Source organism: Charadrius vociferus, unplaced genomic scaffold (genome assembly GCF_000708025.1).
Source record: "Charadrius vociferus isolate BGI_N301 unplaced genomic scaffold, ASM70802v2 scaffold163, whole genome shotgun sequence".
NCBI classification, from domain to species: domain Eukaryota; kingdom Metazoa; phylum Chordata; class Aves; order Charadriiformes; family Charadriidae; genus Charadrius; species Charadrius vociferus.
In genome coordinates this window covers 4982246-5007724 of record NW_009648332.1, presented here as the reverse complement: position 1 = coordinate 5007724, position 25479 = coordinate 4982246, and the positions used below count along the sequence as shown (strand labels likewise).

At 46.5% G+C, this 25479-nt stretch overlaps 1 protein-coding gene across 1 annotated transcript; it reads left to right on the top strand.

Moving 5' to 3' along the window:
* The first annotated feature begins 684 nt into the window (after positions 1-684).
* Positions 685-25052, top strand: SLC5A9 (solute carrier family 5 (sodium/sugar cotransporter), member 9). The gene is made up of 14 exons (XM_009884834.1): positions 685-738; positions 2352-2423; positions 4873-4977; positions 6838-7002; positions 9597-9702; positions 10278-10358; positions 11149-11354; positions 12171-12306; positions 13214-13321; positions 13502-13652; positions 14865-15033; positions 15608-15823; positions 22708-22855; positions 24844-25052. Exons 2-14 carry the CDS (start codon positions 2409-2411, stop codon positions 25050-25052), a joined length of 1815 nt encoding a protein of 604 aa, XP_009883136.1. The 5' UTR covers positions 685-738; positions 2352-2408.
* Positions 25053-25479: the final 427 nt, after the last annotated feature.

Here is a 25479-nt window from a genome sequence, read left to right as displayed (position 1 = left end):
TCTGCTGACCATCCGCCAGGGCTGTGGGTCTCTCTGCAGCGTGGAGTACCCCTGAGCTGCAGCTCAGGATGAGGAAGGAGGCAGCACACGGCTGGACCGAGTGAGGAACGGGCCACTGATGCCCTCATCTACCGCTGGTCCTGCCCCTGGGGGTGGGTGCTGGTGCATCCATCCTGCACAGGTCATTACCCTCACCACCTGCACCAGGAAGCTCCTCTTAAGAGGAACTTTCCCCTATAGGATGCTGTGAAGAAAGCGATATGAAAGAGTGGTGGGGGACAAGACAATGATGTGATGCTTATCCATTTGCCACCCCAGTGGCTGTCACCAATGGGTAAATGGGCAGGAGAGGGGACCGCTGGTAAAAGGATGCAGGAGCTTCTGGGAGGGATGCTCACACTGCAGAGCTATGGGGAGGTCCTCACTGATGAACCATGGAGCCAAAGCTCCTGCTGGGGCCTGCTGGGAAAACGTTAGCCACAGTCCTGCCTGGATCCCGCTCCCCACTCACACCTTCTCCACCCTGTTAATTATTACAAGGGCAGAGATGAAGGCCAACGTGCACCAAAGTCCAGCGTGAGAGAGAAAATCAGCAGTTCACTCACAGCCATGAGCCGGACAACCTCAGCCACCACAGAGCTGCCCACGCTGCCGGGGGACACGACAGTGGCTTTTGGGGTGGCAGACATCATCGTTGTGGTTATTTACTTCGCCTTTGTCCTCGCCGTTGGGATATGGGTGAGTCCCTGAGGTGACTGGGTTTAGGTCTGCCTGAGGTGGAGAACCTTTGATCTTCCCCAGCCCCCTCCTGGGTACAAAGGTGTTTGCCTGCAAAGGGGCATCCTCTGTGCGCACCGATAACCCAGGGCCTCTTGAGCAGGTTTGGGGGTGACAGTGATCTTTCTGTGAGCCTTCACCCCCACCCCACATGGGGACAACCCAGGGGTGATTCCCTGGAGGTTGTTCTGGGGATGATGCCTACCCCCTGTGCTGCAAAGCAGTCTCACACCAGGGTGTGGGCAGGCAGGGAGCAAAAGAAAAGCCTGAGATGGGGTGGAGAAGACTGAAATGGGACTTTAAAAGCTTTGAAAAGATTGTTGCTAATTATTTGTTCATGTTACTTTGCAAAGGCCTCTTTCATAGAGACCTATAGTGTTCTGGTTGGCTGAACTGTTTTTTCTTTCCCAAGTGGTACCTTCAAGGAGAAGCCATGGAATAGGTACACACAGCTTCTTTCCAAAGCAGGACTATCAGAAACCTGCACAAAGAGATGTAGAAGCAATGGGTGAAGTCTGGCGTACTTAACAGATACACAAAACAATTTTTGGAGCTGATGCTGAGACATTCAGCAGGCATTCCGGCTTCTCCTGGCTTGGTGGCAGTGCTGCTCCCTAGCCTGGGTGCTGCCATGCGCATAGGCATTTTGCAGCAAACCATTTTATTGTGGTGCCCGACTCCAAGTTGCTGGTTGCTGCAAACAGCAAGCACAGACAGCCTCGCTCACATCAGAAGCATTTTCTGGCCTATGGACATCCTATTGCCATTGAAATCCCTGCAGTTCTCACCCAGTCCCTAGATGGGGCTGCGTGATGTGGCTATACGAGTGTGGGGCTGCTGGAAACCCTGAATCCACAGCAGTGGGAAGAACCAAGGCAGCAGGAGCTGCAGCAGGGCCTCACTAACCATCCTGGAGTGCACCTGCATGTCATGCCCATATGCAGTCCCTGGTGGTGTCCCATGAGATACAAGGTTGTGCTCTGATTCTCACCCTTGTGCCATGTTCTCCCTTATTTGATTCTGAAGGCACTTGCTAGCAGTGCTGAACAGTGAGGAGGGAAATGCCTCCTCTTAGTGTGTACCATCTTCAGAGGGTGGGCAACCTTTCTTGGAGCTGCAAACATAGAATCATAGAATTGTCTAGGTTGGAAGGGACCTTTAAGATCATTAAGTCCAACCATCAACCTAACACTGCCAAAACCACCACTAAGTCATGTCCCTTAACACCACATCTACCTGTCTTTCAAATACCTCCAGGGATGGTGACTCCACCAATTCCCTGGGAAGGGAATATATATCTTCACCTGTCTGAGAGCAGACAAACCCCTAGATTTCTCAAAATTAGGTGCCTTTCACAGGGGCCCTCCTTCAGCCTGTGTCAGTGCCATGCACTACCTGTCTGTGCCGCCCTGAGTAGGGCAAGCCAGTTGACTGCAGTGACACCCAAGACAGTAGGACTAGGGTGGTGCAAGAGCTTGCTGATGGGATGTTTCAAGGCTACTGGGATGGGAATTGGGTCTGACTTGAGGGTGGGTAAAAGGAGGAAAACACTTCTCTTTTTCCTGTGCTTCTAGTCATCCATACGAGCAAGCCGGGGGACCATTGGAGGCTATTTTCTAGCTGGACGATCCATGACCTGGTGGCCTGTGAGTGAAATGCGTCCCTCTGTTTCTCATGGTTTGAAAGCAATTCCAGATGTAAGGAGGGCAGGTCCAGCGAGGGGACCCAGTCCATACATGTTTTAATTGCAGTCTTGGGATGAAGAGGATCCACCAGGATTCATCCTATGCAGCTTTGCTAATGGGCTACAGCGTGGAGCTGCCGGTACAAAAGGATAGTTCAGCATCTTCAGGTTTTTTCAAGTCTCCATTTCTCTGCTAAAGTCAGCAGTAAAAATGTTCACATTGATGGAAGTGAGGGAGCGCTGACTGCCTAGCTGGGTTTGAAACTCTTTGGCCCCAACTCACCAAAGACACCATTGTCCCCAAGCCAAGAGAGCATTAGGTAATCTAGGAATGTGCTATCCAGTAAAAAAGCATTTAGAGACTGAAGAAAAAATAATCCCAAAGCCCAGGACTTTCTGAGCCCTTGCTTTTTAGAGTAAAGTTGAGATTATTGACTAACGATGTAAAGGATATAAACTTCAAACCACCGAAGTATAAATCTTCACTATGAAGAAAAAAAAAATCTATTGAAGGCACCTTTTCTTAGGAGTGAAAGGTACATATAAAGATAATTTAAAGTTTGAAAGGAATAAAAACGCCACAGGAATAAAGATCCTTCTCAGCCAATGCCAGACTCTAGAACCATATATCTCTCCAGTGACTCGTGGGTAACGGAATGCGCTTCTCAACCAAAACACTGTATTTTTTTCTTTTTTTCCTTTGGATGTACATTGCCCATAAATTCACTAGGCTAGATTTTCAACCTATTCCATCAGAGACACATACACCTCTCTGAAATGTGTTATTTCTTAAATGTTCTTTATACTTCTGTCTTGGCCAAGTGACATTTACTGGAGAAACTTAGCTAGTTTTGTCTAATTAGGAGCAGAAAAATTAAAAGGTACTAAAATGGAACATTTTTCCCCCAACATCATTCTTTTTTCTTTTAAAAACATAAACCCCAAAACATTCTCATTTTTTGTGGCTCCAACCGCAGGTGGCCACAGAGTCTGTTGTGTACAGGTTGGCTCTTGGCTCTCCTGACTTCCCATTCTAGGCTCAGAGCAGTCTCGAATGCTCTTCACTTTTCACTTTTGTTTGTCAGAGAGCTGATGCCACCTCTGCAGCTCTCCTGCAGGCTCGGCTCCTCACAGCCTTCCCCTTGAGCACGTGGCTGGCTTACGTATTTGTTTGGGTTTTTTTTTTATATAGGGATGGCAGATTTCTGCTGCGTGTTAGACAGCCTCAACTAAGCCCTGATATTACATTGCTGCTCCTGTGTAATGTGTCTTCTGTATTTCTGTGTCTGATAGAGATATCAGGAAAACTGTTTATAGTTCTTGAGAGCACCAGTCCCCACCTCAGTTGCAAATTCATGTTGCAGCAGCCAGCTCTCTAATCGAGAGTTTTCTTAGACAGACAAGAAGACAGAACTGTTGGCATGAGTCAGTGTGGGTGTTGATGCCATATTAATGTTTTACCTTGCTCAAAGGTGAAAAGCAGATCAAATTCCGTCATTCCTTCTTTCACATCTAGCAGTACTAAGGAGAGAAAAGATCCTTGTAGGTGATGTGGCTAAAAGCAAACTTTCTCAGGAGACAAAAGGGCTAGACTTGTCCTTTGGGTAACTTCTCATTTGACCCTGAGAGAGAAATTTGGTGTTGGCATACAGAAAGGAGGTGAAGCTTTATGCCAAATAAAAGTAGTAATTAAGTCAGATAGTCTTTGCTCTGTTTCAAGCACCTTGGAGATTGCATTCTTCCAATTAGGATGTCAATGAGCCATGGCAGGGACAGCCTACCATGCCTACAGTTAAAGTTAACCGGAGGCATTTGCATTTTCCAGCCTACTGCAGAGCTGAATATCTTTGAACCTATGTTTAGACATTAAACACAAAAGGCCTGCGTGTTTCTAACATCGTCCCTGCTATGGTTCAGGGATCTCCTCCCTCAGGACGAGCTCCAGGAGAGCACTCCTGTCACCCTGGCTGTGTAAACCACCACATGCATGTTCAGTGCAAGACTTAAAAGATGCTGGGCTGTCAGGAAGGCATGGAGACATGAAGCAAGGGTCAGCAAGGTTGGAGAAGGCTGTTTCATGGACACTGAGATATCTGTGGCTGTCACCACGCTTCCCTCACCCCATAACAGGCATGCATCTCAGGACAACCATTGACAAATTGAATGCCGATTCTGAGATTAAGCTTTGAACTGGAGTGGGGGCGGTGGAAGGGAGTGGGCGCACCCACTTTAAGATACAAAACCATAGTTTTCTTTAAAAGGGAAACCCAACTGTCCATTAGCACCCAGCTACCTATCTACAAGGAGACGAGGTCCTGGGGAAAGAGAGTGCTGGGGAAAAATGCTTGGGCAGATAACAGAAGTTCTTCAGGGTGACTTTCTGGGTTTTGTGCCTGTGCCATGTGTTTCAGATTGGAGCATCCCTGATGTCAAGCAACGTGGGCAGCGGTTTGTTCATCGGCCTGGCGGGCACTGGAGCAGCTGGGGGCCTTGCTGTTGGGGGCTTTGAGTGGAATGTAAGAGTCAGTTGTGTTGTTAACTAAGATGTCACTGTTTACAAAGGGACTGGGGGTTTGTCTCCAAAATCAGATGCTAACAGTATCGGCAACTCCAATTTCTCAAGCCTTGGGAGAGAAGCCTCTAGACATTGAGACAGCCTTAAAAACATGAGATCTTTATTTTAGTTTAAGTGGAGCCCACTAAAATTATTAGCTCTTTGACCTTCCCAGAAGCACATGGCCATATTTTTAAGCTTTAATCTGCACTCATCAAGATTAAAATAAAAGATAATGAATGTGGAAAAGGTACTTGGATAATAACAGGATTCTGGGTACAGGGAGTTTGAAAAAAAAGCAGCATGTGCTCCAAAATTCAGTGTAAAGCCATGAGACTCGGCAACACTGCATTCACCTGTCAGCTGCCAAAATGTGACGTCTCTGGGGTGAACATCTGGGTGCGAATGCAGGTCTCATTCTGCCCTATTGAAGTGGCCTGGAAAATTGCCACTGACACCACACGGAGCATGAAAACCGGGCCCTTTGTGTGTGATGCTAATGAAATTTCTCAGCTGCAGTGATGAGGAGTGAGATTAGTGCCAGCCTCACAATAAACATCACTCACCTAACTCTAAATCTCTTGTCGGTATCAGCAGAGACTGCTAATAGTGCCGGATACTTGCCAAGCACGGGCAGAGCCCACCAAAAACTCTTTCCTGGGATATCTATTCACTGGATTGTTTTTTTTTCTAAACTACTAAGATCACCTCTAAGTCCTTTGTGAAGAAACCAGAGCGTGTGTTCAGCCTGGTGCATTTAGGACATACCAATATCTGTGTACTTTAGGTAAATCTATTCAAGTCATTTTAGAAGCTCATGAAGACAACATTTTATGTCAGGGCAAATCTAATTTAATGAGTTTAGATTAATTTCTTTCAGGTTGGAAAGGGACCTTAGATATGTCATTATTCTCACCCTTTGTCGTGGGACGTCACTCAGCTGCAGGGATCATATGAGCGTCTTTTACCTAAGCCAGTTTCTGCCATTGCAGGAGCCGTGGCTGTTCTCCTCAGTCACTCACAATCTCTGCTCACGGGGCTCAATTTTATTTCTGATAAATTAAATAACTGATCAAAGTAAAATCTGGACTAATGTAAGGTATTTGGATGAAAGGTAATGGGCTGAGACAGCCAGGAGGTGAGGTTTGATAATTCAATGGCTTTTATTTGTGCTCAAGACCTCCTGTTTGGGCTTTTGCTGGGTTTCAGAGAAGAAATACATGATGGGAGATGCCTTTACACCTTCCAAAAGACCCTTCACCTGTGGCAAAGCAACTGAGTTGTCCCTTTATCTACCAGTGACAGAAGCACATCTGCATCAGCCTGCAAGGAGAACATCCCAGCAGACTCTTGCTGTTGCTTATTTTTATGCTCCGCAGGGACAGTCTGCTGCCTCAGCCTCATCACTTGCTAATCAAGCAACAAACAGATGCTCCCATCCTTCTCTGAATCGCTTAACTCTTCACTGCCACAGCATCAGTGGTTTCAAAGGCCACCAAATACAGCACCAACTTTCAGAGATCCAGAGCAATATAATATACCATCTCACCCAAAAGACCAAGAGATGGAACAGGATGTGCCACTCATGACAGAGAGACATGGGGCGTAGGAGGAGAACTTCAAAAGCTTCTAATTATATTGTAATAATTCCTCCATTTGTCATCTCTTCTTCTGAACAGGGAGAAAAAGTCAGATTGCTTCACAAATATATGGCATGGCACTGTACCCTTCTGCTTTCTTAGGATGTCCACTTGAAAAAGCAAAGGAGAAAGACATTCCCATGTGTTGAATCGTGCTTTTATTTTCTCTGTCTCCTTAACAGGCTACCTGGGCACTTCTGGCTCTCGGCTGGATCTTTGTGCCTGTTTACATCGCAGCAGGAGTGGTCACCATGCCTGAATACCTGCAGAAGAGATTTGGAGGGCAGAGGATACAAATCTACATGTCCGTACTGTCCCTCATTCTCTATATATTCACCAAGATATCCGTATGTATCCAAATGAACACAAGCCTTGTGTCTAGGGCAGGGGTAGGTCATCCTGGTACAACGCAGGGCTGCTCAGAGAGAACTCAGATGTCCTTGACAGGACCAGCTCAGCTACCAGAAACAGTAGCAGTGTGTTAGTGTGCTGCTTTGCTCAAGTAAATACCTGCCTCCGTATTGATCCTGGAGACCTCCCCTAAGAGAGAGAGCCCTCATTAAACAGCAACGCACAGTGAGAACTTTACAGGGATATGGCAGCTAATTACTAAACAGTATAAGTACTGTAAGCTGCCTGCCTGCTTTCCCTCTTCTGTCAGATGAAACCTTAGGCAATACAGACAGGGGAACTGCAGCATTACCCTGTCTGAGGGTCTGGCTGGCTGCATCTTGTAGGTGTGAAATTCTCTTAAGTTATCATAAATCTGCTGTTGTTCTTGCAGCTGAGTTTTCAGCATTAGGTACGTTACGGTTATTCCTCTCTCTTTCTGCCACTTGTATAAAAACGGTATGGTGAAAGGGATAAAAAGGGTATGGTGAAAGGGAGGGAGGTTCCGGCTTAAGAAAAAACTTAGCATCCTTCCTGAAGAGCTTGTAGCGTTGTACCCTGCTGGTAGCCAAAAAGCTATGTAAGCTATTGGGTATTTTACTTCATTTAAATTCCATTTACAAAGAGGCAGAACTTACGCCCAGAGATTTGCTAAGAGTTACCTGTGCCCTTGAAGAGAGAGGCCTGTATTTGAGAATCCATTACAGGGACTGAAAATGTCCATCCTTTGTCTCCAGCTGATTGTCCCATGGCCAGTACAAGTCAGTTTTCACTAGACCCTACTGAAGTATTTAGATATCACATTGCTTTGGGTGACGTTGACTGGAGATGAGGCACCCATGTGCCTTTTGCAGCTGGCTTCAGGGTCCTTCTGCCAGGCTTATTATGTCTCAGGTCCCGGGAGGTGCATTAAGAGGAGTTCCAGGCTGGGACTGTGGGATAGATTTCCTCCTCTAATGGCCAGCTCTTGGTCATGTCGTCCGTTGCTGCCACCACTGTCTCCAGGATTGAAGCACTGCCCAGGGTGAGGTCTTGCAAAGAGGCATTTGGAGCAGAACTGGGCACATGAGGGGTCTCCTGCAAGAGCACCACGATGTGCACAGCTACACAGTCAATGTACATGGTGAAAACCGACCAGTCTTTCAAAATGACCTTCAGCAGAGCAGTATTTGCCAATACCTTTCAGAGCAGGACCCTGGCCTCACTCATTGCTGTTTCGTCTCAGTGGTTTCTCCTCTGTGCAGCTAATTCACGCGTGGCTGACGGATGTGGCTGGTGGAGTTTATGGGCATGACAGGTGCTTTCTATTAAGCAGTGCTATTGTTTGTAGAGAGCTCATTTAGCGGCTGGCTGGACAGCAAGCAGTTGGTTACAAGAAGGATTTTTCTCCCTGTGCTTTTTGCCCAAGCACAGGTTAGCAAGTAGGGCATTGCAGAGTCTTCCCTGCTTGCAAAGAACAACAGAAATCTCAGTAAATATTGTTGTCAAAGGACTGATGCTGCATGGGTACAGAGGTGTTTGTATTTCCTGCTGGGAAGTGAAAAACCAGAAGGCACAGTGGCTCCTGTGGTGTCCTGACAGTGGTTGTCCTGTCCCAGGGTTGCAGAGGTTGGAAGCTGCACTGGGTACTTGCTTTTAAGGTGCTTATTTCAGGTACAGCAAAGAGAAATCTTACCCCATCCCTTCTGTTGCCCTTGGGAAATGTCTTTACCTGTATCTCAACCCATACCAGATTTGCAGGTGTTCTTCAGATTGATTTCCCAACATACACATCTCCCATATCGCCTTCTTCATCTGAATGATGTTATCTGTATAATTCCAGGTTTCACCTCGTTTCTGGTTTCACTCTCTCTGCCACTAGGTCCAAACAAAACAGGGCTGATGGGGGTTTCTGTATTTCTAGTGAGGTCCTCAGCAGGTATAACCTGTTTTTCTGGAGTAATTCTAGTATGCTGAACTGCATGGAAAGAAAAACAAGCTGTTGACCTTTTCAGAGAAATAAATCATCGTACAAGACATCAGCGATTCTGTAGGGATCTTTTGAGCTCGAGTGTCTCCAGGCCACGGGGCCACTGAGATGTAATCTTGGGTAGAAACTGGTCTCTGCTATTTGCCCCCCCTTTCCCTCCTGTGTCTGCCTGTGGATACACGGGCTCCTGCTCCTCACGGATGTCTTCACAGTCAGCAAGTGGAATGGCGGTTTCCACCAATACCTCTCTGTGCCAGTGAGGATTACACGCCATGAAGGCTGCCTGTAAGATACTCTTTTGGTTGCTTTGTAGTCCCCTGGTGTGGGACTTTAATTTTCTTCCTCCTGCTGCCCCATCTCCCAGATGCTGAGAGCTCTGACCTGGAGGAAAGGTTTACCTACACCGCGAACACGAAGGTTCCCAGCCAACAGCCCCATGCTCTCTCCTCCTCTTCCACTTCACCTTTGTGGTGTCCTCCCTCGTCAATGCTTTCAGCTGCAGAGGGCTGCAGGCTGCTTTATTAGATTTCACTTGCATGAAACACTACTAACTGCCCTTGGTTTGTTTTTTTTTTATTCCAGACAGACATTTTTTCTGGAGCATTGTTCATCCAAATCTCTTTGGGCTGGAACCTCTACTTGTCCACTGTGGTCTTGCTAGCAGTGACTGCTGTCTACACCATAGCTGGTAAATAGCTGATTTAAAAAGAAACATTATAAACTGGAACCTAGGTTATAAGTTTCCCCTTTTCTACATAGGGGAAAGTATTCAGGTCCTGCTGTGAGGGAGAGATTCCCCTGGTTGCTGGTAGTACCTGCCCTGTCACTCCTACCTGTTGGAGACCTCTGGCTATTCCCCTCTCCCCTCCTGGCCCAAAGGAAACTGGTATGAGGGAAACATCACTGTTTTCTAGAGAATTTTCTAATACTACAAAAGGCTTCCACCTCCCTCTGTGCAGATAGCTACCACTGCCCATATTTGCTCTTTTTTATTTCTTTTTTAACATTAGCATCTTTAGATATTAAGATGTTGAGCTGCCTCCAAGTCCTCTCATGAACATGGACAACCCCTTCAGGCCATTCCTCACGGGAGGGCTTGTGACAGCTATAGGGTCCTGGGAACCAGCTCAGTGCCAGCTTCTCCTAATGGGTCTGTCCTGAAATCACAGGGCTGGGGCCAAGGAAAACTTCTTCCCAGGTGAGGAACCTGTTTCACTGTACGTGGCAATGCACTCTGCCTGTTGTCTCTGGTTCTCCTCACAGGCGGTTTAACGGCTGTGATATACACAGATGCGCTGCAGACCCTGATCATGGTGCTGGGAGCTTTGGTCCTCATGTTCATAGGTAAGGGGAACCTGCAGTGGTATCGTACACTAATTTAATGATCCCAAGGTCATCAGACCTTAGCAGGGTACCTCCCTCTTTCATATGTGGTGCAGAAATGAGTTTTAACCACTTACAGAAGTGGTGCCAGCACAACTCTCATTCACCAACAAGTCATACTTACTTTGTCCTTTGCACTAACTGTATGGAGGTGAGGTTCTGGATGACTTCACCTTGCCGGTTTGGGTTCAACTGGAGTTGCCAAAGAGCTTGCAACACTGCATCCCTAGAGCCACATTCAGCTCTCACCGCGCTCGTGTAAATTCAGAGTAATTCTGCTGACTTTCCCTGTTGACTTTGGGAGTTACTGTGGATTCATCTGGGTGTAACTGAGCATTATAAAAAAAAAAAAAAAAAAAAAAAAAAGCAACAAGGAACTGACCATCATTAGTCTTTTCTTTAAGCCTTCTTGGCAAACAGAAATATGCGTATATCTTGTTTCATGTCATACCTTCCCGCTCCAGCTCTTGGAGGGTGTGTGAGCAAAGACTACGTGCTGAGGACATTGTGGGGATTAGGATCATGGAGATTTTCCTGTATTGATCCCCTTTCAGGATGCGTTGTTAAAACCACAAGAACTCTGGACAAAATCCAACCGACTCCTGTACCTTGACTGCCAAAAGCGAGGGTGGAATGAAAAGAAAGGAGATGAGAGGAAGATAGGAGAAAAGAAAAGTAATCATGAAACTCAGATAAGGAAATAACTTTGCAGGGAGCACCAGCCCTTGAATCACTGGCATTTTCTTTTCAGGTTTTGAAAAAGTTGGCTGGTATGAAGGACTCCAGGAGAAATACAGCACAGCAATACCAAAGATTATAGTCCCAAACACGACCTGTCACCTCCCACGTGCGGATGCCTTTCATTTGTTCAGGGATCCAGTCACAGGAGACATTCCTTGGCCTGGCCTTATATTTGGCCTCTCTGTGCTGGCTCTTTGGTGCTGGTGCACTGACCAGGTAAAGAAAGTTTTTCCCTCTCCAGACAAACCACCACGCTGTTATTTCCAGTTCACTCCTCGGTTTGTGGATCTGTGAGCTGAAACATGACTGTGTCTCACTGTACGGGAGTTACTACCTTTTTACTGGTCTAGACCAGAATATCTCACTCCTTCCACCTTCTCAGCAAGCTGCTTATTTTGTGCACTTCTTAGTGCAGGGAGAGCAGGTTATTTTCTTCCATCTTTATCCCACTGTGGGTTGATGACTACCGGGTGTCTTCATACAGTTACCATGACAAGGATATGAAAATGTGGACCTGGAGCTGGCTCTGCAATGACCTTGTGTAGACCTCCAGACAAGCCATTCATATTCCTGGAGGTCTTATGTCTCTTATTCCTTTCCAAGCTAGAAACACGGAAAACTGTATTTGTTTTGCAAGACACGGTGCTTTTGTGCTTTAAGATGGGATAATCATGAAAACCCACGAATGAACTTGTACCAAAACACCTATAGTCTGCTTCATTCTTTGTCTCTTGCTGCTGTACAGCTGCTGGCTCCAGTCCTCAAGGTGGCTTCATTTCAGTCAAGGGCGAAATGATTCCTGTAAAGGAAATTTCCACGCTGCCCTCTCCTATAGCCTGTGCACTGAGCTCTGAGCAGTGGCAGCAGGCTGCAGTCAACCGAGATGGGAAAGTTGCCATTGGCATGCAAAACACCCTGGGATCCTGCTGGATGAAAGTCATCCACGAGAACGAGAGACAGAGAGAGGATGGATCCTGCTCTCTCTGTAGAGCTTCTGTTTTACTCTCTGCTCCCTTTCTGCACTGATTGCAGGTGATAGTCCAAAGGTCTCTATCTGCCAAGAACCTCTCCCATGCCAAAGGTGGATCGGTGCTGGGAGGATATCTGAAAATCTTCCCTATGTTTTTCATTGTCATGCCAGGAATGATCAGCAGAGCTCTTTACCCAGGTAAGCCACAGGGCTGTACTCCTGCCGTGACCACTAATCCTAGACAGGTTGGCGAGCACTTTTACACCTCACAAACTGCTGTCCTGCAGCCATACTGCTATAGATTCCTGTTGTACAATGGTGTTCCCATGCCCTTCCTCCACCTCCAGTGCTCCCACAGTGGCAGAAGTAACTGGGAGTATCCATATGGGGCATATTTTGCCATGGGGGTCATACAGCTCCACGCTGTGGAGATTGCGTGCATCTGTCTATCTGGAGGAAACCAATGAAATGAAATACACGAAACACTGAGGTTGTCCTTCAGGTCCTGTGGATTACTTTCATTAGATATTTGGTGAGAGCTTTAGCAATCTACCACACAGATTCATGCAACTCCTGGTGGATTATGCAAAATAGCCCTCCTTTGGGAAAGAGCAAGCGTTCCCATCCTGTTGTCTCCCAAGAAACTCTCATTGCTGGGTTCTCCAGAGCATGCTCCTTCCCAGGAGGAATACCCCGGTTAGGAGGGCCACTCCTGGAGGGAAGTGTAAGTGTCTCAAGTCCCTGTCTCCCAGATTTCCTCAAATAGGAGTAACTCAGCCTGCAACACCCCTGGTAATCCAGCTGACAGGTTCATGGAAACAGTCCAGTTCCCACAAATGACAAATCATTGAGGATTACAATTGTGCAACATCCAAGAGAGTTATATCTGTAGCCTGAACAGAATCACAAAATGTCATCTTGAAGTTTCACCTTTATTTTACGATGTTAAAATGTTTTTCAGCTCCACTCATTCTAGCTGAATTCCAGCTGCACCTCTGAATTTATATGAACCTGCAAAAGGCATCAAGATTTGTTCCCTTGAATTAACATCCTATGGCTCAACAGAGTTCACACTAACTTCTTGTCATTTTCCTGTCTCTTACAGATGAAGTGGGCTGTGTGGACCCGGACATTTGTAAAAGGGTCTGTGGAGCTGCGGTGGGTTGTTCCAACATTGCCTACCCCAAACTTGTGATAGAACTCATGCCCGATGGTGAGAAACCTTTACACTTGGAGGTGGGCTTGAGCCATGGTCTGCACAGGGGGGATCATGCTGCTCTTACCCGTCCTAAGGATGAGGAAATCTTACTGCAGTTACCAGACATCGGGATGAAAAAGTGATGAGAGGCCAAAGGTCTAGTCCTCATTTTTCTTGCCTTTTTTCGTCTCCCAGGGCTTCGGGGTTTGATGATTGCTGTGATGATGGCAGCCTTGATGAGTTCCCTCACCTCCATTTTCAACAGCAGCAGCACTCTCTTCGTTATAGACATCTGGCAGCGGATCCGCAGAAAGGCTTCAGAGAAGGAGCTGATGATTGTGGGCAGGTCCTTACATTTCTTTATGTCTCTTTGCTCTCATTATGTGTTTTGAGTGCAGCATTTACGTTCTTCAGTCTGGACTCACTGAGAAAAATCTGGTGCCTAAAATATAGAGCAGGAACGCAGCCTGGGAAAGAGCATTACATTTTCCAGCTTCATCTCAGATAGACCTGGTCAAAGAGAAACACTGAGCGTACCACTGAGCTAGGTAGATCATTGCCTTTCTCTTTGCTGAACTTCACATAAAGACTGCCTGAAAAGTAACTTTCAGAAAAGCCAAAGGTGCTCTAGAGTCACTGTCACTGGAGATCTTTAAGAGCACATTATTTTTGCATCAGACAGGAACGATACATTGCAGTTTCTCTTTTTTTTTTCAGGGAGAAGTGCAGGGAGCTGGGCCTCCCAGCTCTCTATCTCTGGGACAAGTTATAGTGCCCTTTGCGAGCAAGCTTTGGTACTGCATCATAGCAGGGGCAAATAAAGTTCTCTACCTGATAGTGGAATTTAAGCTGAAGTATGCATGTTTGTGGTGCTTTTCCTCTCCAGTCATGAGCATTAAGTTCTAAACTTTCCTGTGGGTTGGTTGAAGGCTGCAGGCAATCTCATATTCCACCACTGTAAAGTAGAGAGGGGAAGTTCCTCTTGTTCAGCAACATGGAGAAACCTCTATAACATACAGTGTAAAGATGAAGAAGGGTTATGGTATGGACCTGAGTCCCCAATGAAGCAATTTTCATAAGCAGCAAATGAGTTGGAATTTGTCAAAGGCACCAGAATAAGCACATTATCTGCTTGGAAAGGTGGCAGAAAGACTGCTTCCACAACCTTCTAGCTCCCTCTCTGTTGCATCCAAGAGCTAGTCCTTCGAAGATCATGTCACGCTCTAGGAAGCACCAGGTTGAAGGGCTTGCACTGATCCAGATCATGGTGGGAGCCACCATGCCCTTGTGGATCTCTCATGCACGTCGACTGGCAAGTCCTAGCTCAGCTCACTCTGAAATCTGTGATGTTAACTTTGGGAATTGGTTGGAATGACTTTCTAGAAGAGAACAATTTTCTCCTTTCCTATGTACACAGGGAAAGGTTCTTGAGAGTGATCTGTGGATTTTTTCTTGGGAAATCCTGAGAGCAATTGGAAATGTGTTTTCCTGCAAAGCTTGGTTTTCAGGGGGCCTCCACCACCTACAGAGCTAATACAATTTTACCCTCACCTTCCAGAGTCTTTATCCTCATCCTTGTAGTCATCAGTATTCTCTGGATCCCGATCATTCAATCAGCCAACAGCGGCAAGCTCTTTGACTACATTCAGTCCATAACCAGCTACCTGGCCCCACCGATCACAGCTCTCTTCATCTTGGCAATCTTCTGCAAGAGGATTAACGAGCCTGTAAGTGTCAACAACCTATTGATATACGTATTTAATTTGATAAAATAAATACATGGCTCTCCCCTCAGTACCCAGCCTTTGAGACTCTTTAAAGTCAAAGCCAGTCCAGCTAAAGTGTGACAATTAGACAGCCTTTCCCTGGCACGCGTTAGTGGATCTTAGCCCAGTCCCTCCTGTAGGTGCATTTGCTTCCAAGAAGCCACTGCAAGTGGTGCTTCTTGGCAGACTCATTTGAAAGCACGAAAGGCAAAGTTGTTCCGCACTTTAGGGATGATGTGTCAAAGTCTAGTCAGAGGCATGCTGTTAGGAAGAGACTCTTGCATTGTCTGTGCTCTATCTGTTGCGTGTTCAAGGGCAGAAAGAGAAAATAAGGATTTTTAAGTTAAAACATCCTCTTTTGAGGCATGTCGGTGTGGGTTTCCATCAGGCATAAAAGGCCTTCGTCTAAGAAAGAGCAGAAAGAAAAGAGAAGGGAAGGGAAGGGAAGGGAAGGGAAGGGAAGGGAAGGGGAGAGGGTTAAGTTTAATCAAAGGTAACATTCAGTGACCTTTTCTTTATGCTTGCCTTTTCTCAGGGCGCTTTCTGGGGCCTCATGGTTGGACTAGCTGTTGGTCTTGTTCGGATGATCATCGAGTTTATTTATAGCACACCATCTTGTGGTGAGGAGGACAGAAGACCAGCTGTGCTAAAGGACTTGCACTACCTCTACTTTGCCCTCATCCTCTGTGCCCTCACTGCGATTGTCATTGTCTTTATTAGTCTCTGCACCCCACCGATCCCTGAAGAAAAGGTAAGTGACTTGCAGTGGCACCCTCTTCTTAGAGCTCCCGTTTGGTTTCCAAAAATCTCTGAAATCTGTCCTTTTCTTTTCCTCCCATGGTTAAGAAGCGGTGTGTAATAAGAAGCCCCTGCTCCTCAGCTTTCTATTCCCCAGGTCGCACAGTGTTAATGCTTCCTGAGGCCCTGAGTGCTTCAAATTGAGTGTGAGTTCCCATGCTGTGCCCAGAGCTGGGCAGACACCACAGCCCATCATAACTGGAATAGAAAGAAGAGAAGAAGGCGAAGGAGATGAAATCATATTACAGAGCACTGCTGAGGAGGAATTAAATATATCTAATTGTAGCATCTACCCTGTTTCAGCAGAGCCAGCATCAATCTTGCAGGCAAACAAGATTAATATCTTTTGCAACATGGGCATTTAGGAAAATAACATTTTGTCCCAATGTGATCTCAATTGCATTTAATAACTTTGAGTCAGGCACAACTTTCTTTTACTTAACACATTAAAACAGTGCAGAGTTGGGAGGCTTTATATAATAAAACCCGAATGCAACTCTTCCCAGTCCCAAGTTTTAAAGCAGCTGTCAATATAAAAAAAAAAAAAAAAAAAAAAAGCCATCTATCTCCAAACAAAGGTTACTGGATAGATTTAAAATACCTATTTTTTTCCCTGTCTAACTGCATGAGGAAATGAGGGTGATGCCATCATAGCATTTTCTATCTGTTGCTTCCTCGTAACTTGTAAAGCATTAACCAGTTCCATCAATGTTTGATTGAATGTTAGTGGTGTCAAAGATACCCGTCTCCTTAAGATTAAATGAAAGCAGGTGCTCAGATAGGGGAAAGGGGGAGGGAGAGAAACTGTCTTTGTGTCTGCTTTGAGATAAAGTCTCAGCTTTTATTAGCTATCAGAGGATCCACATGGGAGAAAGAAATACTGGCAAGGAGGCACCATTAGTTCTGCTGCTTACGTTGTTCACTACTGCTCAGGGGTGGCCAGATGGTTGCCAGCAATTAATTACTGTGGTTTAATGAGTTCCCACTCATCATCTGACCTGTGATAACTAAACATGTGCAGTGCTCCCTGCCCATAGCAATAGCAAGATAAGATGCATTAACATAGCACTGGCAAAGAGTGAACATCATACCAACAGTTCAGGAAATGAAGAAACTGGCCACAGCACACTTATGGGCTTTTTAGTCTGACCTCGGAGGTATAAAAACATTTAAAGCACGTTTTAATGGGACAGTTCAGGATGAAGATCTACTATAATAGCATCAGGGACAAAGAGGTTATGATAATCAGAGATTCCTTAGAGGAGATTTTCAGTAGAAATAGGTGAGCTTATAGGTGCTGGACTTAAGGGACCTTATTCAATATATTCTTCAAAGAGCCAATGGTCAGAAAAGGTGGATTCAGACTGGAAGGAGTCCAGGGAGGAAAGCCAATGGGATGGTCAGGTAGGACAGGATTTTGTCTGAAACTGCTGTATGCAGTTATCCCAGAGGAACAAAGGGTGAGGGGTGGTGGCTGGTCCCCCCAGCTGCATCTGGAGAGCCAGGGAGGGAGGACATCTTGCTAAGGGGCAGTGCTGGCCATGAACAAACATAGGCTGGGCTTTTTGGGGAAAGTTTTCTAAAGAGGGATGTTCAGGATAACCTTTTGGTAGGCTATGAACCCCACATAGTGCTGAGCTCAGGCCTTGATATCTGTGTAACAGATTCTGTTGAAGAAAATGAATAAGAATTAATGATATTGCCTATGGCAGTGAGAGGCTGGACACAGAGACCCAGACCAATCATCTGATGATGGTGATGACCATCCCATGTGCCCCTCTGCCCTCAGTGTCTTCCCACCACAAGGAAAATGAGATGGGCTGGCAGGCAATTTGTGTCCGTAAGTGGTAGCTAATTCTCTCTTCTCAGCTCGGTAGGAACATGAAAGTTGGTCCCTATTTGGTTTTAGTCTGATTTCCATTCAGTTTCTACTATTTATCCCCAATTTCAACAGGAAAGGTCTGACCTTGTTCCTCAGAGAACAGCCGAAGTGAAGATATTGGTTTTAAGCTGAAGTAGGTGCCAACATTAGTGGGCTGCTGCCTGTCTGGCATGAATCTGAGTGGGCAGCATTAAAGCCAACATTTTTCATTTTCCCTCAGTCACGCTCACCCCAATTTTTCCTATAGACAGGAGCACAGATGTAGGTTTGGACCATCACTCCTGGTGGCATGGTTTCTCATGGATGTCCTGCAATCAGGGCTTGTCTCTTCATCTTAAATAAGTCTGTGGCTGTGCTGAGATGGCTCAAGGATAGAAGGGTTTTGGGAAGGAAGGGCAAGAGGTAGAAATCAGGATGGATGTGTCAGGGTCTAACCCTCTGGGTAGAAACTAGTACCTGAACTGTGTGTTTGGCCATTAGTGACGTTGGGTTGCTGGGTTTTGGCTTGCAAGTGGGCAAACCTGCGGTGAAGAGCCTGTATGTTTCCCATGGTAGTGTCTGGGTGGGGGGCTCGTCAGGGGTGTCCTGGCAGAGGATTTCTGAAGCTCTGCTGCTTTCCAGTCTCATGTGTTGGTCAATCGTCTTTATGAGCCTCAGATATTTCCTCCATAAAAATCGCACGGGACTAGTTCTGCTAGTCCTTATCTGTGCAGAGCTTTGAGATGTAATGATGAAAGACTCTGTGTAAGAGCTAGGAATTATGCCATTTGTTTTGTCAAGCAAAAGGAAAAGAAAAACAAACCACCAAAGAAAAAGCGAAAGAATTATAGTGATAGATCATACTTCAGCAGATGTAAATCAGCAGAGCTCCATCGCCTTCAAAGATCGGGAACAGCTGTTGAGCACAGTTATGCTGCTTTACACCAGCTGAGGATCTACACTGGACAGCTTTAAATATTGAATCTCAATGCTTTTCAGATAGTAAATGGGCAAAGGGAGAAAAGAGATTTGTATCTGAAGTTGGAATGGTACAGCTAATGTGCCTGGCTTTAAATGAATTACAATCCAAGAACTGCAAGCTGTAGCATTTTCTCCTGCTGTTTTGGACACTCTCCCATCCCTGTGGTGATTGATGCTGTGCAGGAAAACAAGTATGCAAGGAATTTGTTTGGTATGCTCTAGAGTTCATATGTCTTCATTGTAGGTAGTCCATATTGTGTCACGCCGTCCTTGAAAACCCTGCAAAAGAGCTTACAATTAAATTTGAGACTGTGAAGCTGAAACACAACTGTCAGGTGCCAGATGGCATTTTGGAACAGAAGGATTTATTCTAGTTTACAAACAACAAAAGAAAAACTTTGCTGAGTTCTTGCAAACTCCCTTGTCCAAGGAGAATGTGAGGGCGAAAAGGGAGAGGAACAGCCCCCAAAGCCCGAGTGCTACATGAGCAGGTCACCTCCCCAGGGGTCAGGGCTCACCTGGACAGGCTGATGGATTGGCAGTTCCACCTGATGTACTCTGGGGTCAGGGAGGTTTTTCTTGTGTCCCGACATCTGGATTCAGCGGTTCCTTTAGGTGCATAGCCTGGGAGGAGCACCAAGCCTGCTTTGGCTGGCCTGAACCAACACTGCACCCCGAGGTGCTGCAGCTGAAGCTCCCACAGCATTATCTAGTGCCACTTAGAGCAAAATGTGCTCAGCTCCTGTGGGAACCAGGTACTCATAGAGGAGCAAATGGGGGTGAGGGCATGGAGCTCCCTGAGCAGTGATCGAATGTGGCTCTGTGGTGGGCAGTGGAGCTGCAGGACTACTTCGGACTCACCAAGCAGCAACTTCCCCCGGTCCCTGCCCTTGGGTATGGTGGCCTCAGGCAGCATTTCCAAGGTCCAAGTAAATTATGCTGATGCAGCTCCTCCGTCAGCAGTTCTCCATATTTATGTATTTGCTTGCATTCTCCAGGCATGTAAACCACATGCCATCATCTGCCTCCCCTGTCCCCATCCCTTTCTAAGTCTGTGCCAGGGAAGTGTAGCCAGTCCCGTGGTGGCCTCCATGGCCACACAGTGCTGCTGCTCTGCCATAGCACACGTCTTTCTGGCAATGGCAAAGAGGAGAAAGGGGGACCTGAAGGAATTAAGACAACCAAAAGCCACCGCAGGGGAGCTTGAAGCTGGAGCGTGGGTGTGAGGCTTCACCAAGGAGCCCTCTAAGGTGGTGGTTTTCTTTATTGAGCAGGTTGGCCATGGTCAAAGGACCAGCTCCTGGGTGGGTCAGTGGGTTGATATGTGATAAGGTTACCTGTGTGTCTGTGCTGCTTTCAAGTGGGACTCACTTCCATCTGGCAGAGTCTGAGCCCCAGCTAAACTCCAGCCCTTGCAGATTTTGCTGCAATGTGAAGACAGTCATTCAGTGACAAAAGGAAAGACGAGAGAAAAGAAAAAAAGTTTTGGAAATCCTTTAGTACCCTGAAACTTTGCTATGTTCCAGTGCCATTTCCTAAGTGATTAAAAAAAAAAAAAAAGAAAAAAGAATCCTTGAGAAAGATGAGGATCATCAAATCAAAGCAATTTAGCACATCGTGACAAGAAAGATTAGCCCTGCCCAGTGCTCATCTTGGTTGAAAATGATTTAAATAAAGCTATAAATCTTCTGGAAATTATGCAACATTTTGTGTCAGCTGGAAACTCCTGCCTAGATTTGTGCGTGTAAAATTCAAAAATTAAACTCACGTTACTTTGTAAGTGACCCGTTTGAGACGTTCATTTCCATAGAGGCAGAGCAGGGAGGCAGCCACTCATCAGGCAAATGTATGACTTTGCCTGACCTGTTGTCACCACTGCAGCTTCGCTGCCCTGGTGCCATCCTGCGGCTCCTCTGCAGGGCGGTCGATGGGCTGGAGCGGGAGGACAGTCCATGGACCCGGGCAGCTGCATCTGAGTGGGATTGATGAGCAAGGTCGTTGCTGCCCAGCTTGGCCAGAGCACGCAGAGGTTAGAAAGTGCCGATGCCACCAAGCTGCTTGGTCTACCATGGTCAGCCAAAGAAGCAGCAGGCCTGGCTTAAATTCAAAGACCTGAGCCCCTGGGATGGATAACCCCACCCCACAGCTGCAAAAGGACCACTGTGAGGTCTGCAGGATTAATGCCCCCTGTGCACTCCATATGTCCCAGGGAGGAGAAGACTTTCAGACTTGCCTGTCATGGTTTCAGCTGGGGTGAAGTTAACTTTCTTGCTAGCAGCTGGTGTGGGGCACTGTTTGGATTATGGGATGAGAGCGGTGTTGGTAGTGCACTGACGTTTGTGGTTGTTGCTAAGCAGTCAAGGCCTTTTCTGCTCCTCACACCGCCCCACCAGCGAGTAAACTGGGAGTGCACAAGAAGTTGGGAGGTGACAGAGCCGGGACAGCTGTCCCCAACTGACCAAAGGGATATTCCATAACATATGATGTCATGCTCAGTATGTAAAGCTGGGGGAAGAAGAAGGAAGGGGGGGATGTTCGGAGTTATGGCATTTATCTTCCCAGGAACCATTATGCGTGCTGGTGTCCTGCTTTCCTGGCGATGGCTGAACACCTGCCCGCCGATGGGAAGCAGCGAATGAATTCCCTGTTTTGCTGTGCTTGCATGCACATCTTTCAGTCTACCTGTTAATCTGTCTGTATCTCAACCCACGAGTTTTCTCACTTTTACTTTTCTGATTCTCTTCACCCATCCCAATGGGGGCAGTGAGCGAGTGGCTGCATGGTCCTACTTGCTGGCAGGGGTTATGCTGCGACACTTGCCCTAGGATAAGAGTTTCAGACCTCCTGCTTTTGTAAAGCAGAGCAGTTTGCAGCCACAGCAGCCTGTCTGTTCTGATGGTCTTTCATGGCTTCTGACGTTCTTTCACTGAAAGACTGCAGAGAGAGGTAATGTCTTGTATTGGCCTAATAGAGAAAACTGAAATTGAAAAACAAAGGAAAAAAAAGCCAAACTAACAAACAAGCAAAAAAGAGAAAAGATGTTTGGATGGGTAAGTCTTCCAGTGTGTGCCCAGAGCTCACTTTTTTCTACTTGTAGCTACACCTGTCGGTCTAATGTGTGGTATAATCCTCCCTGTGAATTGTGACTTGATATTTGCCATCATGGCTCTGTCTGCCCACACAGGTGCCCTTCTTGAACGCGTACTTGCAGTCACAGAGCAGAGACACAATAGTGCTGCTTTTCCCACTAAGAGCCCTGAGAGAAGCTCATTTGGAAGTGCAGGTTGCTGCTTTGATGTGAGATTGTCCCAACTGTGGGGTTTAGTGTTCACATGTTTGGGTTTTTTTTCCTATAAAACAACAGCTGAGATGAGACAGAAGATCCTCCAGTCCCTCCTCATATCCCAGAGAAGGAGCTACTCAGATACCAGTGTTCCCATGGCCATGTATCTGCATTGTGCCCCTATGGCCATATATCTGCATGGCAACACCCTGCTGATCTTTCTCTGCTGAGGGTACAATTGCTGTCTGTATCCAGAGAGGGTTATCTTGGCTTCGTTTTTTTTTTTTTTTTAATTGACTTTATTACCCTTCCCTGTTGGAGGACTGCCATTCTGGATGCAGATCATTATTTCATGTCAATCAAATGAGCCTAGCAAATAGGAAGCTGCTTCTTCAGTGTCTACTAAAAGGTTACCTCTGGTAGAGACAGGGATGGAACAGGTTAATTAAAAAAATAGAAGGAGAGAAACTATAATAATTTGCACTTTTTCTCAGTTTTTCAGCTCCAGCTGGATGGTACCAGCCTTTTTTTCCAGGGTGTGGGCACCTGGGCGGAAGGGAGATACCCCTAGAGAAAGTGGGGGAACAACCACCGCCCCAGAATGGGTCTCTTGGATCATCTTGGATCTCTGCCCCCTGAAGAGGAAGGTGACTGGCGTGCCAGTTTGGGACCGGCAGGCAATAACCTGTTTCTTCTCTGTCCCACTTTGCAGCTCGCTTGCCTGACATGGTGGACAAGACACAGAAAAGCATCTGCCATTGACCTGAAAAATTACAAGAGTGAAGAAGCACAGATCAATCCAGCCAACGGAGAGAGTGACTTGGTTGAAAGCGGAGATTTAGGCGACAAGGAGGAGGCAGGTAGGGTGGTGGGCTGTGAACAAGAACACTCATGTGCATGTGAGTGCACAGCCAAGATCTCGTGCAAGTCCCTCTAAAGCTCATGAGAGGCCCTCTGTTGCATACACTGGAGTTGAGGCTTGTGTTTACAGGTGTACCAGTTATAAGGACGTGACAAAGGAAAGCGTTGCAGTTCTTGGTTCTCCCAACGTAACTTCTAGCATTTACCTTCATGTCACAATCCTCTGAATGACTCAGAAGAGCTGCCATTCCTGAAAAACAAAGAAAAATACCACAATTCAGTAAAATGTTTTTCCTTCTCCTCCCTAGAACAAGTTGCTTACCCCGGCAAACTACCCCAGTCCAGCTATGCCCAAGTCACGGTGTTATTTTAGCACTTCAGGTCAGGGCACTTAATGGTGTGCTGTACTCCTTAGATGGGAGTCAACAGCCACTTCCAAACATACCTTGGGAGGACGGAGGTCTGTGCTGCTGGGACACTGCTCCTCGCCCCATTGACACTGGGGCTTTGTGCCATGACACTGCATCTATTTTTCTGTCTCACCAAGATAGTCTTGAGGAGCTCCATAGCGCTATTGCAGGCATAACCAAAGCTGCAGCTACCGCTACTGCTATGAATGTCGCGGCAGCCTCTGTAATTTCAACTTTCAGCACATAAAGGTAGCATCCCTTCCTGTCCTCATCATGGATAGGAGATAAAACCCTTGTGTAAGTGCTAGAGATGCCTCCTCCTTACCTCGGTGTGGGCTCTGCTGGCCAAACTCACTCAGTGATGCTGTAACATACTGTATCAAATTAGCATCACAGTCTGAAGGGACCATGAGAAACTGGGAGCAGATATGTACAATTTGTGGCTGTCCTAGGACAAATCTACAAGCTTCAGTTTCCTCATTTACATTATGCCAATAGTATCTTTCATCTTCCCTTAGGATATAAGCCACGGTTAAAACTCAGACCCAAATTGCTTAAATAGCTGTGTGTCCTACCAAGGGTATTTAATAGAAGGAAGGCAAAGAGTCAAATGGACTTAAAGAGCTGTCAGGAGACAGAACAGTAGCAGGAGATGCTACACAGGCATGTTCTTTTCAGAGTGGACAGCGGTTTATTCTGCAAATACATTTAAAAAAATGCAGTTTTCTGGTTTTGAGCTTCACCTTCCAAGGCTACAGAGCGGAAATCAGAGAAGAAAGGCACATACACAAGATCTCTTCACTCCTTCCTTCTGCTGGTCAGTCCAAAGGATGCTGGTACCAACTACAGCCAAGCTAAACAGAAGTGAACAACTAAAGAAATCTCTTAATATTTTTTTTTACCAATAGAGTAAGTTTGGGTTTAAGTCAAATCCAGCCATTCAGCATTATTTATTATTTCTTATCAATTTCTAGTTCACTTAACTAGCTCAAATTTTTATAAACAAATGTCTTCATATTTTGGTAATTAGTAATGATGGGAAAGGAAATGCAAAACACAGCAGTTGACAGTTTAATGAGGGTTGGGGTTTTTTTTTGGGTAACACCTTTCTCAAGGCCTTATGACATTCTGCATTTCAAAAAAAAGGTTATATTTGGAAAGAGCAGCCAGTGAAATGCAGACAGCACAGGGCTGACAATTAAAACACATACTTCACCCCGCATGTCACGTGTAATAAATAAGCCAGGATATCGCTAAATGGACTATCATGCTGTCAGGAATTTGTGAAAGTGGATGGAAGCTGGGTTGGGGAGGAGCAGGAAGAGGTCTGTTAATTAACTAATGAACAATTGGTGTTGTAATCAACCAACTGTAATCAGGCTGTGCTGTACATGGTTGAGGCAGAGCTTCCTCTTTTCCCTTCCTTTCCCATCTCTCATTATCATCTCACATCTCCCATCTAAGGTGCACCTCAAGCCTCACTCCAGATTGGTGAATGCACCTCCAAACTAGTGGAAGGAGGGAGGGAAGAATCCCAGCTAGATGCTAACATCCATTTTTCGGTCCGTTTCTTGCAGCAGCCAAGCCTCCCTGCTGGAAAATGCTGTACTTGTGGTTCTGCGGTCTGTCCACCGGCCCCACACCCACGCTGTCCCAGGAGGAGAAAGCTGCCCTGGAGCGGAGACTCACCAGCATCGAGGAAAAGACCCTGTGGAAGACTGTTTGCAATGTTAATGCTATTCTCCTGCTGACCATTAATGTCTTTCTGTGGGCATATTTCGGCTGAGGGGTGGTCAGGCAGCACGTGGCTTTGGCTTCTCTCAGGAGTCCTCATCTTCATGTCTAAGCAAGAGGTGTGGGGTGACAGAGACCCTGGTGATGGTCCCCGGAGGCGCCGGCACGCCTCAGCACAGCCCTTCCCTGGAGGCACTACTTGCTGGAAATGACTGCGGGGCTCCGTTTCTCCATAAGATAAGATACAGTCAAGACTCAAAACTGGTCCCATCCAGGATGCAGGGGACGTGTGGGACAGCACAGGGGTCGGGAGACCTGGGGTCAATTTTAAAGGTGCAGAGCTGAGCCCAGCAAGGAGCAAAGGCTTTGGAAAGCCCAGCTGTGGCTCGGCCGGCTCCTCGCTCCCCTTATGCACCAGCTTGGGGCTGACTCTGCACCACTGCTCTTAGGGAAAGGACTTCTGAAGGGCTTCTGGTTGG

What these genes read in the sequence shown, in the direction of transcription:
- SLC5A9 (XM_009884834.1), top strand. An exon ending in GGTGCTGGTGCACTGACCAG is followed by an intron (nt 11,355 to 12,170) that starts GTAAAGAAAGTT and finishes CACTGATTGCAG; the next exon opens with GTGATAGTCCAAAGGTCTCT. An exon ending in CACCGATCCCTGAAGAAAAG is followed by an intron (nt 15,824 to 22,707) that starts GTAAGTGACTTG and finishes CCCACTTTGCAG; the next exon opens with CTCGCTTGCCTGACATGGTG.